Raw genomic sequence first — 16,294 nt, forward strand, 5'->3', positions numbered from 1 at the left:
TCCTCTTCCTTAAAAATCCTCTGTGCGCTTTGGCTGGGCCACGGCTGCCGCCAGCAGCGCTTCCCTCACGAGGACCGCGTTCGGACAGACCTGCTCCGCCGCCAGCTCCGGGAAGAGGTAGAACCGATATTTAGGCTTCTTCCCCAGATGTCCTGCCAATGAAAACTCCTATTATGGCAATAGTGTCTTCTCAGGAGATTCCCCGCAGTGCTCACAGCTTATCTCTAGGAGTTGGAGCCCACAAAGCGACCCGGCACCACCATTGCCCATGCAAACCTGTGGTGGGAGCGAGCACTGTGTCAGCCATGGGCAAGTAAGACATCCCAGTTTGCACCATGAGGGCGCCTGTTTTACGTGTCTGCAGTGTGTGTTGTACAGGAATACAGTGGCTGCCTGTGTGCAGCTCTGGCTGCTGTTAGGCACGGTGTTCCCTGAGCCCCCAGCCCCTAACAGGGTGTCTCCGAACCCAACCCACCCCGGCGTGTTTCACAGGGAATTTTGCTCACCATGGTTCTACACCCAGAACACCTTGCCAGACCAAGCATTGGCTTTCCTCACGGGAAAACCTCTAGTGTGTTTGCTTTAATATGTGTTGATATGTGACAGCCTTCTAAAGGCCAAAGAAAACTTTCAGTTTAGGTCTATTCTTACTCTAGTTTAAAAAAAAAATCACTTGTGAAAGCAGCAGAATTTTAATGTTTTAGTGGATACATGTCTTGTCAAAAAATAGGTTTTTTTCTTCTCTTATACACAGTGGTATTAAGTGGTCTAGATTAAGCGTGAACTGAGACTGAAAACATGGATAGTTGAGGTAGGTTTGATGTCTTTCAAAACAAACCTATATACAAATTATGGGCTTCTCATGGCAGTAAATTTTATATGACAAATTTCTGCTGTAATACAAGGCAGTAGGAATAAAGTCATAGGTCAGAAAAATTAAACACTTAGGTGTTACTTAGGTTAAAGTACATATTCTTATTGAAGTTAACTTTATTTATTATCCATGTTGTTAAATTTCTCATATACTGATGTAATCAGTAATTGAAAGTTACTTTAAAAAGGTAGTTCAGTCTGTTTCTTCATCACTGGTCAACAGGGCTTTTCTCACTGCAAAAGAAGGAGCAGCTTCCTTTCTCAAAATCAATTACATGTTTTTACCATAAAAGCTGTATTTACAGAACACATGACCTTCCAAAATTTCTACCGTAGTAATAGACCACAGTATTTGAGCATCAGTTTTAGGGAAGACATAATTTTGTCTTTCCTCATCCACAAAAGAAATTAACCAGTATGTGACAGACCCTGTGCAAAATTATTATGTCAGTGCATAATGGGTTTGTCACTGCATAACTGTCAAAGCAGTTATGGGTTTGTCACTGCATTCTAAAAGTCTAACAATGACATGACTGTATCAAATTAATGCTACACCTCATTGAGAACAAGACATCTCTATCTTCTGCCTCTTAAGGAAACTCCTAAATTGTGTATCTTTTTATCCCTGCAAAATGAAAGGAGAGAAAAGGTGGTAAGAAGAATGGGAAGAATTTCATGTAGAGATTAGTACATTCCAGATAACATAGTGTCCATTGGTAGATTTCATTATACACTTAGGGTTTCTAAGAGGTATTTCACTAGAGCACCTGTCAGAAATACTCCCTCTAGATGTCTTTGAATTTATGGAAGGTAAGAGAACCTATAACTTGCATTTTATAAAGCTCATATCTCAGAATGTCTGGTTTGGGCTTTTTTGTAGCAAAGCTAAATAGATCCATAGATGTGCAATCTCTCCAATGCTTTGTTTGCAAAGGTCACTGTATTAATACTGTCAGATTGCTAACGTTATTCAAGTGGTCTTGAAACTTCATGAGCAGAGTTCCATTTGCTTTCCATGCAGTGTCACTACTCGTATGAGGCACAACAAAAAGAAGTGTTGTTTTATTGTATCATCAGGTCAAAGGCAAAGCTGGAAATGGAACCTTGACTCCAATTCTAGTGTAGATTCTGTTTTACCTAACCCACTCTAGAACCAATGCAGCTATGGTTTTAATAATCTTCTTAATTCTTTAGTCGGTCCTCTTCTGCTGCAAAAAAGGGTTTTACCTTTATTTTTACCATTGCATGAAAGGATAGCCCAGAACCCTGGAAGTGTATGTGTGTGACTTACTGGAAGTGCATCAAAGTACTAAACGTATGTGTAGCTGAGCTCACGGGATACGTACAACAAGAAGCAGGAATAGGTCCCCAGTCCTGTACTACAAAAACAGTCTCTGAAACTCCCAAGGACTTCCTAGGTCTCTTCTGGAACAATCCTTTAACATGCTGTCTGTTATGCACAATTCACGCGGGGTAGGGGAATGCGTTGGCCGTAAATTCTCAGGTGGCCAACACATGCTTATATGTGCACGAGACAAACCTTAAAACCCAGTCTTGGAACTAATAATTCACAAGTAGAAAGTTTGCAGACGTCTGGTGCTGTCTGCAAAAGTTTATAGTATTTAGTAATTTGGAATGCTTCAGCACACAAGAGCATTGAGTGTTACATGTTAGAGCTGAAGGTTCTGAAGCACAGTAAATAAACTTTCAAAGTCTCTGCTACTCTCTATGCTTGGGTAGAAATACAAACCACGAATGTGACTCCCAGTTGTAACTGCACCATTAAAAATGTCTGGCCTTTTGCAGTGAGAACATTGTGGAGTGGAAAAAGAGTGCTTTAAGGCATTCAAGAGACCTGTTTCATTTTATGTTCACTGACTTATGTGTTGCTTTCACTCATTTTCTCTGTTCTCTGTCTTTTGCTAGTGTGCCTTTGAAGTCACATACTCTTTCCTATCTTTCCTGACAAGGAGAGAGTGAGCAGGAAAGTCAGGCTTTTGTCTGTATTAAATACATTTGTTCTAGGAATCAGATAATACTGAGGTTTTCATGCCTGTTTTGAATTTTGTAAGCTTATTATTTCTAAGGTCTTATTTCTAAGGTCATGGTATAGAGCCAGAATGCAGGCTGCTCAAAACCAAACCAAACCAAAACTTCCCAAAAACTCTGGCTAGCTAGCTTCAGATTTTTTTTTGTTTTGTTTTGTTTTTTACAGTATTCTTTCTCCTGGCATTTTTTTTTTTTTACTTACATGTGGTTTTTGCTATTCTTTAGCCTTAGAGACAGATGAAAGCTGAGTGATTATTTACTGTGCCTATATATAGCTGCAGGGTATGTCCACAGGGCAAGTGTAAGTGTGGACAGAAGAAATCTTTCATCTGTTGTCAACCTCTTGGCATTAAAATGAGGCTTTTAATATAGATCTACACTTGTTGATAATGCAGTTTTTTAAGTAAAAAAAAAACCAAAATGCACAACCCTAATGGCAAAGGTTTAAAGCTAGGGCTTCGTCTTGCAGAACTTGTAATCCTGCATGTATAATCTAGTCCATATTGGGATGTGAACTTTAAATCATAAAGCAGGTAAAGTGCTAATGTTGCAAGATTGTGAGAATAGTCTGGGCTGAGAGGAGTGCTTGGCTCAGACACAGCTCACAGAAGCAAGCACAGGTGTTTTCAGTGGGGGAAGGGACCCAAGCAGGCTGTCCTGGGAGGTGGTGGCGAGCAGTCAGAGCATCTGTGCTGCAGTTGGAAGTTGGCTGCAGCCTGTTCTGTGATGTGTGAGCTCTGGTATACCTGACATGTGTACAGAGAGCTGTACTGGCTGCAGCTGTGAGTCATCTCACCTAAATGATCAATTTGAAAGTTAAGTGCATAAGACCAGTAAGATGAATCACCCTCTGAAATTTTTTATTGACTGGCACATAAGATGACTTGAGTAATTAACTTTTAGATGCCTAAGTTAGATGAGATGAACTTCATCTTGTCTAGAGAAACCTTTGTGGGACTGTGCTATGTGTTTAGGAGGCAGATGCATATTGATGCCTCTGTGGCACTTGTTTCTTGCAGATTAGATTAAAAGAGGTGGTGACACATGCTTGTGTCTGCTGACATCATGATGTCCTTGGTTGTACAGACACAGCTCATAGGGCAGGCTGAACTCTAAACTAGCACAGTATAACCATTGTAAGACCAGCAACACCAGTGTTTGCAACAATAACACTTTTAAATTTATTTGTGATATAAACTGGTTTTTTTAAGGAATAACTACCTTGCGTAGTAGTCCATACTTATGCTGCAGCTTCTTGTTAGTGTGACAAATATGAAGTGGCAAACATAAAGTGTTTACAACCTCACTGCCTTGTTGTCATTTTCCAGAACCCGACATACAAATCAATATATAGTTCATAGGAAATACAATTTTTAAAACTATCACTTGGTCATTTCAGCCACTGTTAGTGACAGAGAGGAGCAGATGCACTTTATAGCAAGGAGCACTTGTGGGGTGTTAATATTGAAAGAAAAGTGAAAAATTGAGCCAGTAGAAAAAAAGAGTGAGCTAATGTAAGTGTCAACATAATAGTGCCCCTTAAACACCGTTCCACAAAAGAAATTTAATTTTGACAGTGCTAACATTTATTACTTGCCCAGCCCCATACTGGTCAGAGAGTTCGGTCAATCTGAACTGAAGCATCTCTATCCTGATTCAACTTAAACACAGCCAGGTTTAACAGGATGTTTATAAAGAAGAGATAGCAAAGGATGGGTAAGTTATCAAAGGAAGCATCTTCAGGGGCTGATTTTCTTTTTCCTTTTTAAATGACTGGACTTGACCAAAATCGAGTCAGAAACAGTCTTTTATGTCCCAGAGCCTCTTTAGAGACAACTAAGACCAGTTTAGATCTGCTGTGTGATCGACTTAAGGCTATTCTGAGCCATCATTTTACTTGGGGAGAATTTGCTTTTACATGAGACCACCAGGAAGAGTGACTGGCAGCTTGGTACAGGCAGGAAAAAAGATCTATCACCTTTGCTGTTTGTCTTCTTCAGTAGGTTTGGGTTATTTGTTATGAGACACTGAATTACATGGTCAGAATTTTAAAACTTGCATGGCATTTCATAGACTTATGGTAGTTATTGAGATAAAGATTGAAAATTACTGATTTTTCAAATGAGGTGCCAATCCTACAATGAACTTGCTGCAGCTGTTCTTTGCACACATAGAGACATATTATTATCTTTGTATCTGAGAATTTCCAATAACTGAGACTAATACGATTATGTGGTAAGACGAGTTGAGAGAGTCAGCTCCTGAATATACATCAATTATATCATATTCCATATCCAGTGCTTTCCACACTGTCAGTAAGAGAGACAGGGAAGGAAATGCTTTTCATTCAGTTAATGCTACTGTAGGGCTACTAATGCAAGGACTTACTGACTCATCAATTAAATATTGAATTTGCCTTTTAGACTTTGCCTATCTTCTAATGCAATTCCTATCTTCTCTACTTTGTTTTTTCAGTCCACTCAGTCATCACATCTTATTTTTAAATTCTACTGTACTTTTTTTATTTTATTTTAAACGTTGAAGACAACAGAATCAACTGGTACTGAAAACAATGATTCCTCATTTGGGGTTTCTTCGTGTTTTCATTATGTTACATAACATGAAGTTTCCACATGGGTTTTTGGAAGATAACAAAACATAGATTTCTGTTCTTGTTTCTCTTTCCTGAGGGTGGATGCTAAATACACTTTATGAACCTTAAAGCACTGATATTGACTGAGAAATGAGACTATAACCTGATGTCATACAAGCTTAGATGAGAGAGGCTGGAAAAATTAATCAACACGAAGCACTGTATAACAAGAATTCAGCTGGAGGCAGTATGTCAAATACACAACTCTAACCAAGATATAGTATCTGACCATCCACTGAGTGCCTGGACACACAAAGGAAATATTTTCCTGGAGAATTACTGTTGGAACAGCAAAAATGTATCCTCAGGCTGTCCTTCCCTTTTCCCGGCATCATTGCTTCTTTTCTCTGCCAAGCTGTTTTCCTTATTCTAATCAATAGAAATGCTCATTGCAGTAGAGCAGAAGTACCCAGAAACTTTTGGATTCTTCCCCTTGAAATTATAGAATTCCAGGCTGTTGGATTGCTTGTGTTAGGTAGCATAACATGAGACACCACTTTCCCTGAAGAACTAGCTATTTCATGCAGAGATATTTCCATTATTTTTTGTAACTATTTAATACCAATTAGTTGCTTTCCCTGTATGTTTCAAAAATGTCATTTAGCTGATGTGCTGAGTTTGTGTGAAGACTACTGCCTTTATTTGTTTTGGTTTTTTGAAGAAATGACTGGAATATTCTTGAAACGTGCCTGATATCAGTCCTCTAGATTGCCATGAGGAAATATAAAATATAATTTCTCCTTTTCAACTACAGAGTCTCCACAGAGCTAGAACTCCACGCTCAGGAATCCAAGAAGGCCTTAGTCAGTAAAACTGGCATCAGCCTTGGGTGAAGTAAAAGCAAAGTGGATCTGGAGATCAGTAGCTAAATTGATCAGTGTGGTCTACAGAAAAGTGAGTTTAACAGATAGTCCAAAATTCACCATTTGCCTGTTCTGGTATAGCTCAGCAACATGGCATCAATATCCTGTAAAGATATTGAAAGTATGAAAAATGTGCATAAGAATCACAATTATATTGAAACCTAAAGGAATGGAGAAATATTCCAGGTAAAAAGACTCCTAGTACGAGAATGTACCAACTAACTTAGTAAAGATATTACAAGAACTGCTGAAAGGAAGCATAAGCCACACAAATAGGCTTAAATTTTAACAGTTTGTGCAATTATACTTTGAAACAAATATGTTGGATTCTCCATATTTTTGTGTCTGAAGATCAACACTTGACACCTTACTACAAGTCGTACTTTAGAACAAAGTTTTGTACTCAGTGTAGTGATAAATGGCTGATATTTATTGATCTGTAACATAAAGGAGGTGAAAGGAGAGCTAAAGGTCAGATTTATTCATGCAATTAATACATGCTCAATGCTCTCCACCTCTTCAGCTCTCTCCCCAAATAAACATTTGGAAAAATGTTACTAAAAGCCTGAGGGGAAATGCCTCTCTGGAGACACTAAAAAAACACTTGGATGTGTTCCTGTGTCACCTGCTCTAAGTGACCCTGCCTTGGCAGTGAGGTTGGCCTGTATGATCTCCAGAGGTCCCTTCAAACCCTAATTATTCTGTGAAAAAAGCATGAATTCTTTCTTTCACCAATTACATGAGATAAAATGAAATAATCTCACATGCCAGGTTACTTAGTGATCCTGGTTCATAACCTGGGGGCACTCAGTGTGTAGGATTCTGTGATGTGATGGGATGTTGTGACATCCATAGTTCACTACACTGTTTGCCAGCTCGAGATGCTAAGCTGGGGTCTCCTCTTTTTTATTATGTAATGTTTGGTATACCTGTCATGCAGCTGCATCTCACATGAACTCATGTGGGAGTTAAAGGTGCAAAGCAAGGCTTGGACATAGCTGTAAGAAGATCTCTCTCTCTTGTCTTCTGTTCATAAAGGATGTCTGGAAAGAAAGGTCATGATAAGGAGGGTTGCTTTGCCCTTGAATCGATTGATTTCAAGAATGCTTTGGAGCAGTTCCAGAATCTAGTTGAAAAAATGATCATCCAGAAGACCAAGGAGAGTTCAGGCTTGTATACTAAAGATGATGGTAAGAGATACTAATTCGGATGGTAAAGTTTAATTTTCACATGGGGAGAACATACCATAGAGAGATGATCATTTCCTTCAAATTAGTGTTCTAACTGTAACTGTTTGATTTTTACAGGAAATAGAGAGATTGTGCTGTGAAAGTTCTTTTCTCCTTCTGTTAGGATTTCTGGACAAATTATAAGGCTATGGTGATCACTCAGTAAATACAATTAGTGGAGTTGCCACATATAGAAGTTAGCATGATGCTAACTTGTTTCTGTAAAAACACAAACTTGATAAATTATGTAATTACAGTAACTAATTGTAAATAATGAGGGTAAAATTTTGCTTTTCTCAATGCAAGTGGTTATTGCTGCTTAAAAGGATAAACTTTATCCCACACACCGTTCAGGTGCAAATAACCAAATCAGAATTATGGTAAGTAAGGGAAGAAAAAAGAATTTTTAATCTGTTATTTTTATCTGTTTCCTGTCGTGGATTGCAAATTAGGTAGTTTTGAAAAGAGCAAATATTAGGACTGATTTTTTTTCTTTTCAAATGCTTTAGTGAATGCTATGTGAGAAGCTGGAACTTCCATGCTATTGGTATTGAAGGAGAAATAAAACTGGAGGTAGGGTGGATAAGAAAGTAATCTGTAGCTTGCCAGTTTTAAACTGTGTGGACATTGTTCCTCCCATACAGATGAGATAAATTATGAAAAATTCTATAAAACCACACGAACACTTTTTCGTTCAGCAGTCAAGGATCAGGATATTCAGGCCTTTTTCAGGAAGATTATAAGCAACCCTGATGAAAGGCCAGAATGGCTTGAGGTAAGGGTTTCTTAAGTTTTCTTAAATATGAAAAACTAATTAGAATTTTAAATGATGGCAGTATTTGACTATTGATTGTGTCTTGTTCACAAGACTGTTGTTCATGAGCTCCCAGGCAGAATGAGGCACTCTCTTGTTACTTATCCTAGCTGCCTGAAGCCTGGGTGTGTTCAGTCTTCAGAACTACTTCAATGATGTACATTGTCCTCAGGCTTCTTGGCAAAATGCAAAATCTGTGATGATGACAGTATGCCATTTGTGCTCTGAGGATAAGTCTATCTTTGGCTAAACCTTCAGAAATGCTTCCTCTTTTTCTCCTTTCCTCTCTTTTCTCTTACCTCTGCTTCCTTGTCTTTCTCTTCCCCTGTTCACAGCATAAATCTGGCCCTTACTCTGAATATGAAGCATTAAAGATAGAGCAGCACTTCAGTAGAGTTTTTGAACTAGAGAATTATGCATATATTATTTAGTCCTGTAGATGAATGAGATGTTTGTAATCAATTTTTCAGTCTTTAATATTGGTAAATAGCAAACTTTTGTAAGCAGCATGTAAGAATGAGGTAACTGTGAAAGGGTAGACCCGATTTACCCTCTTTGCATCTATCTGCACGTATATTAAGGATTTCCTCTGCCTGAGTTGCAAATGCACTCTGTGTGCACTCACTTCCCGGATTTTTAATCTATACATTTGTAAGTTATTTCTGAATCCACCTGAGAAGATTATCTCCATAGCACCCAGTTTTTCACATTTTGTGAAAAAGTATTTTGTCAGAATTTTTTTAAACATGGTGCTCTTTTTTATTTGCACATGTTTTGAGAAATGAACACCTGCTCTAGAAATGTGTCTTTTATTAAGGTATTTACCATGGATAGTGTTTCAGGTAACTGTTCTTTAAAACTACTGATTCTTAGATTGTTAGAGCCAATCCTTATCAAGAGCACCCATCATCATATTACTACAAGACTTCTTTGGTTGTTTCTTACCCGAAGACAGAATTGTGCAGAAGGGACATAACTCCTAGCACACAGTGACTTTCCTACAATAGCATAGGAGGCATGGTATATGTGGCAAAACCTTGCTGGACCTAAAGTGCAGCAGGGTATTAGCAAGTGACATGAACTATGAATTCATCGGCATATTTATATTTTATGTTGCTCTGGAACATTGTGCTAATATTGGAACCTTGAAGATACCCAACCATCTGTTCCTTGCATGTTATCAACCATGGCTATCAAGTGATTTCCTAATATCATCCTAAAAACTGTATGTTCAGCCATTTCTATTTAACAAGGTTCTGTATGCAAACATTTCTGGTTACTACCTTTCTTAACCGTTGTTTTTGCAGTGTCACATTAGTCACGGATTTTGCTCATGTCAGTCTTTAAAGATTTCCTTCAAGGAGGGCTTGGGGCAAATCTGGAAAATAGCAGACAGTCTGGAGGACTGATTGTCCTTTGTTTAGGGTAGCAGAAGAGTAGAAAACTATGTTCAGGCTCCTTAGTGTATGAGAGAAATAAGGAAAGCTGTGTATGTTTGCTTGAGTGTGGATCATTTACTCCAAAACCTTACTGAGTTTTTAATGCAGTCAGACTAGTTACCAAATTACATAATTACATAAATAATTTGGCTACATAATTACACAAGCAAGCACAGTATGGGGTGTAGTAAAAGAGGTGAAGCCTCTTGAGTTTCCTTTTGAAATCTGTGCATGATTTCCTTGGGATAAAATTCCCAGGACCCCTTCTATGAGCATTTCTCAAATTTTACTAAGTGTGAGCTGACTGATGACAGTCTTTTAATATAGCTTGCCTATAAACTTTCTTGAAAAACTAGCTAATAATTTTGTGTATGGAAAGGAGGTAGCTGTGAAGTGAAAGATGAAGAGTAATGCTATGTGAGAATATTTTTTTGAAAGATGTACATCTGAATCTCTCAAAGAATCAAAATAGGAGTTCTATTGTATAAAATGGAAAATACTGAACTAGAATAAAATACAACATTTTGTCTCCCATCCAAAGGGACATTGCTTTTAGAATTCAGGAATCAAAGTATATGTAATGTCCATAATTTGAGAAAGGAGTTTAAAAAATCTGTACAGCTAAGTGGGACTAATTTACTAAAGAAATCACTAAACTGCTTTTGGGTACAGAGCATGAGATTTTTAGGGAATTTCAACTGAAAATTTCACACCCTGGAGCAGAAATAATGTGCATACATGACAATCCTGTGCAGAGATCTTCATCATGTTCAAATGGAACCTTGTCAGACTTAGGGAGATGTCCAAAAGAGGATTTTTTAAAAATTGTCTTTATATTACATTTCTTTTCAATCACATGGGAATCTACATATCTTTATGGAAAAGCTCTTCTGTGTTGGCTAAACCACTATGCTGCATTGAATGTCTTTGTTTATAAATATGGAGTTGCCTGCTTTGTCTGCCTTTTGCTAGTTTTGGTTTGGGGTTTTTTTCCCCTAGTTGAGGTAGGTAGACCTGGAGAATGGAAATTGAATATGGTTATTTGCAAAGCAGAAATGTACTAACAGCTTTAAAAAATAGATGGGCTGTATTCCTAGAAGCCCTGTGTAAGCTGACTTCTTTACAAACGTTGAAGAAAGATTGTGCCTGAGTATCAGATCTCAGCAGTCTGAAATCATATTGACAGCTAATGGTTAAAGGAAGTAATACTAAGGTAGTTACTCATAGAATATTCAATTATAAAGTGTGAGATAACTATTTGACTTTATGCATGTATCATCAAGAAGTAGTTTTACAATAAATTACTTGTTTAGTTCTATTTTGTTTTGTTTAGATTTTTGGCTGTTTTAGCGGAGAAAGCGTTGGCAAGCCTTCCAAAGAAAGCATGGTTTTGCTTGTATCTGAGAAACAGCAGATTTCTCATTCAGGTGACATACTTCATCTTACATCAAAAACTATATTTTTTCTAATGCAGTGTGCTGCTCACTTTCTTGAAAATAGGGTAATAAGACCACATGTCTGTCTTGGCCCATTCATGCTTCTTCCTCTTCTTCTTCTTTTCCTTCTTCTTCTTTTTCTTCTTCTGTGTTCCAGAATTCATGCATTTTTACTAAACCTTGAACACTCCACTGCTGCATTTCCCAGTTCTCCATATTCCTAAATTATTTTGACACTATGATTTTTCTGAACAAGACTGTTTATTTATGCAGTTACACATTGTCTTTCTGTATTTTTTGAAAATATGGAGGAAGATGTGGCACATCCAGAGTTATTACATTCATGATATTTAAAATGCAACATGATTAATTAAACCAAGTATGGCATAATTTATAATATCTTGCATCATTGCCTTGCATATGGCACCAAAATGCGTTTCAGGAAGAGAAATTGCCCTTACTAATATAGTTCTATTTGTTTATGTTTTCCTTAATAATATTGTTCTGTTTGTTTATGTGTTCAGTTTCCGTAAGATGAAGAGTAATGTTTTGTCATTGACAGTTGTCAAGAGAAAAGATGTGCTCAAGGGTATATTGAAGGTGCCCCTTCTGCATCTCACAGTAACAGCCTCTCAGAAAGGATTGATAACTGTGTTTAGCGAAAAGGTAATTCTAAATCAAACTCTTTTATTATTCCATTAGCAGTACATAGGAGAACTGAGTGGACTGTGATCTAGCATTGAAACTTTCCCATAAAAAAACCTACATGTCTTTCTTATCAAAGTTAAATTTTTCTATATTTTAAAGTACAGCAGGAAATATACATTGTTCTTTTCAATTATAAACCTACTAGACAGTGTGCACAAGTTGATAGAAGGTAGAGATGTCTAATAATAGACATTCTTCACAGAAATTAATTTAATAGAAAATAATCTGCATTTCTGTTTAGAAAAGGTTTCCCTAAATAAAAAAATATGCTAGTGGAATTAACTTTTAGATATAGAGTGGAAATCGGAGAATAAACTGTTTTCTACAGCTACTGAAAATATCTAGAATGGACAGAGACAGCTGTTTGCAAGTAAGATTTATTCAATACAGCAACCTTTAGAAGCTTGAAAGTCATGAGTTTCACAACAATCTGCATGACACTGGCTCACCCTTAGTTCCCTCATCAGTAAAGTGTAAGGATATCTGTACCATTATAAGTAGAAATTTAGGTTTAAGATGCTGTTAAACTAAAGTTTGTACATTAATTTCCAGATGATTATATTACTATTTAGTTGTATGCACCTGTAGAGGCTATGAGATAGAATGTGTCATACAGAAACCCAGGTTATCACACATCTATGCTCATTAGTGCTTTACATTTGTACAATTTTAATGCAACCAGTTTCCGAAAATTTATTTCAGGCTATGCAGCAAAACTTTAAAGCGGCATGAATGCTTTTTAGGGGTTTTAGCTAATTGGTGCATAATGCTTATGACAGGAGCATTTAAACCAAGAAAGGACTCCTGCGGATGATTCAATAACAAAGCAGTACTGCAGTTTTGGTAAATGCTGAAATAATTTATTTGAAAGTCTGTCCTCCAGAACATTATCCCTCTTATGTACCTATGAAAAACAATTTCCCAAAGTATAAGATTAAAAACATCTCTCCTCCCTACCCCCTACTTGCCCCTGCTATTTTCAAGTTGAATTGCTGCCTCCTCATAGGCTGGCCTGATGTTATCTGACATCAGTGATTGCAGTGTAAATTATTTTACACCCAGCTGCTTAACACAGTGAATTAGGGACCTCAACTCCCAGTTAGAAATCTGTGTTCTGAAAATGACTAAGCCATTATGAAAGCCCCATGATGTGCCAGGAGAGGATCAGACTGGATGTTAGGAGTAGTTTCTGTTATACAAAGAGTTGTCAACCATTGGAACTGCCTAGGGGAATGGTTGAGTCGCCGGCCCTGGAGGTATTCAAAAGATGTATAGAAGTGGCTGTTGGGGACATGATCTAGTGGTAGACTTGGCAATGTTAGTTTTACAGTTGGACTTAATAATCTTAAAGATCCTTTCCAGCCTTAATTATTCTATGATTCCATCTGTTTGAGGGCTAAGCAAGGCTTTCTGCAAGGAATGTGGGCCTAATATGACTCAACACCTGTGTACAGCTTTATACCATCAACTGCTTCCAGGTTACTCCAGAATATGAGGCGCTTACGTTGCTCAGGTTCTCAGACAGATACTGCCATGACCAGCACATGAGACCTGTAGGAGTAGGCAGCCTTAAGGACGTATTTACTTACTGTAGATAAAGCCAAGTCTGATGCAGTACATGGATATCCATCTCTTGGTTAACAGTACTCTTAAACACTGTTCAAAGGCTGTCCATGATGACACCTAGAATCTCACTTCCATGGGAAGAAATACTTTGATCCTAGCTTCTTGTTTTATGAAATGCAGAATTGCTGGGATGGATACGAGGTGTTATTGAATAATTATTGATCAGGGGCAGGGGCAAGAAGAACACTCTGTGGGTGTTTCAGGAGGGAAAAGGTTGAAACTGCTTTTGAAAACTTAGTAGTTTTGTTAAAGAACCTAGAAGATAACCGTGTCTCTGCTGGACAATGGTGACACTTTAAACACTTCAGGTTTTCAGCCACGTGTTACGCTGTCTTCCAGTAGTTACCTTTGGTGGAAGGTGCTGTACCAATGTGGTTATTCCTGTGTGCAGCCTGAAGTGCTGCCTCTGCCAGGCGTTTTGCTGGCACTAGTTGATGTGGCCTTGGGCCAGAGTTAGCTTGGGCTCCTATATGATAAACCCATATCAGCTCACAGGAGCTGATGCTGTTTTAGCTGTCAAAAACCATTAAAAGCACAATTCCATCAGAAGACCAGCTGATCTGTACTCTGTATGTTGTAAAAATGAGGAGTTTTTACTTATTTTCCTCACTTCAACATCTCAATGTAGAACCCAAACCAAACCAGAAACTATGAAACAATTGTGAGAGAAAGAGAAGTTTTAAATTCCTCACAATATGAAGAGCAACAGACTGCAGGCAGGTTAAGGATATTTCTCAGATCCTAACTACCTGCTTTTTCAGTTAGCAATTATTGATCTGCCTGTGAAGAGAAGAGATGACTGTTTAGATTTTTAATTTGAGAACTACCTTGTTATTGTGACCATATCTTTCTTGATTTTTCAGATGAAGTTTCTGACAAGCATCAATATTGAAGTAAGTTCTTTTTTGTCTCCTTCCTATTAAATAATTTTAAGTAAAAATCAGCATGTACTAAATTGAAATAAGTAGAAACCGAGCATTATTCTAATGCCAATTCTAACTTTGAGACTTCTGCATAATTTTTCATAGGATACTGTAGGTCAAATAGTTTCAGTTTATTCTTTTCAGTTATTGAAACAATTGAGTAAATTGATTTCTTTCCTCTGATAAATGAAACCTCAGATAAATCCTTCTTTTTTTGCCAAATTATCCTTTACCCATTTCCTTGCCAGAACTTTTTCTTCTAAAATCCAAAACTTCAATTGTCACTGTAAAATTTAAATAAGTACAATTTTAAGTTTGTTAATGAATACCAGTTCTACATTTTGCTAGGTAGATGATTGGCTGCACAGTGTAAACCTTAAAACCTCGTGTGTACCCTGGGAGCATCACTGCAGATTTTAGGTAATGAGCTCCTTTCAGATGATCTGTAGGTAAGAGACATCAGTCTAGCAAAGTGATGTGACCCCTTGTCCAATGTGGGTGTCTTGTGCCAGGAGGCAATGCATTTTGTTAGTTCTCTCTTACATATTGTGGGAACTCTAAAATGCAATAGAAGTACTCCACAACAGAAGCCCTACTACTCCAACTCAGAAATCAGCTCTGGGCCTCAGCTATGTTTAATTTATTGTACTGGCTAATCTGACCTGTGGAATCAGTGCAGACAGGTAACTGTGAGAAATATTCTTGAGAGCAATTGACTTTTGGAAACTTCTACTAGAATTAGAGCTTCTCCTACAGAAGTGCTACAGGAGTGCATTTTAGTCATTCCTACTTAGCTTGTAGGAACTTTCCCCAATTCAAATATACAAAGGTAGGATTTCCCCCAGAGATGCCAAGGGAAAGAAGATGGAAGAAGCTGGAGTGCTAGCCTGATGCTGCAGTGGGCTGCAGGGTCCCTCTCCTTTTTGAACACTAAGCTCTTGTCTTAAAATGATTCCTCAATGAATGTGAAGGGGTTTTTGCTGCAAAAGTAGGACAATATTTGGCAGCTGTGGCGGTGTTAGGACCATTGAAGGACATCTTTGCCATAAAATGTGTGAAAGAAAGGAGGAAAGGATAAGAGCCCTTGAGTGACAGGATGGGTAAGAAAATAATGAAAAGGTTTTTCTGGTACAGCAGCCTAGTTTGTCTGTCAAGTATAGTAGCACTAACAAGAGAAATTCTTAGAACCTTTCCTCTGAAGCTGAAACCTGTTACTTTGACTGCATCATCACCTGTTACTTTGACTGCATCATCACAAATTAGTGACAAATTAGTGACTACAAATGTAAAATCTTCTTTTTCAAGCCATTTAGTCATTGTTATCTGACACTATTATAAGGACCTCAAAAAGCCACTGTTAACAAACTCTTCATAAGAATTACCAAACAATCCACAGGGCCTCTGCAGGACTGACATTTTCCACATGTTTATTGTAGTAAAGGGCACAAAAAATCCTTGTAAATGTATTACCACCTGCCCACAGATCATTAGGAAGGAGAAAAGCTTTCTCCTGCAAGAGAGCATCGATATCCTCTGTCAGGATTTTGGACCTTTTACACTAAGAACAAAATCAATGTTGTGTACAGCAATGGAAATAAAAGTAGAAGGATCAGGACTCTGATCTATAGTTTGCAAGAGAAATTGTTTTACATTAATACCTGTATAACAGGAGGTATACTTG

General features: G+C 37.8%; 1 protein-coding gene across 1 annotated transcript in view; it reads left to right on the forward strand.

Moving 5' to 3' along the window:
* The first annotated feature begins 7,477 nt into the window (after positions 1-7,477).
* Positions 7,478-16,294, forward strand: part of WDR64 (WD repeat domain 64) — a 57,355-nt gene continuing 48,538 nt past the window's right edge. Inside the window, 5 exon segments of the mRNA XM_059469024.1 lie at positions 7,478-7,628; positions 8,312-8,442; positions 11,254-11,347; positions 11,919-12,022; positions 14,554-14,583. Of these exon segments, the coding sequence (XP_059325007.1) occupies positions 7,478-7,628; positions 8,312-8,442; positions 11,254-11,347; positions 11,919-12,022; positions 14,554-14,583 (510 nt within the window).

This window comes from Ammospiza nelsoni, chromosome 3 (assembly GCF_027579445.1).
Source record: "Ammospiza nelsoni isolate bAmmNel1 chromosome 3, bAmmNel1.pri, whole genome shotgun sequence".
NCBI lineage: Eukaryota > Metazoa > Chordata > Aves > Passeriformes > Passerellidae > Ammospiza > Ammospiza nelsoni.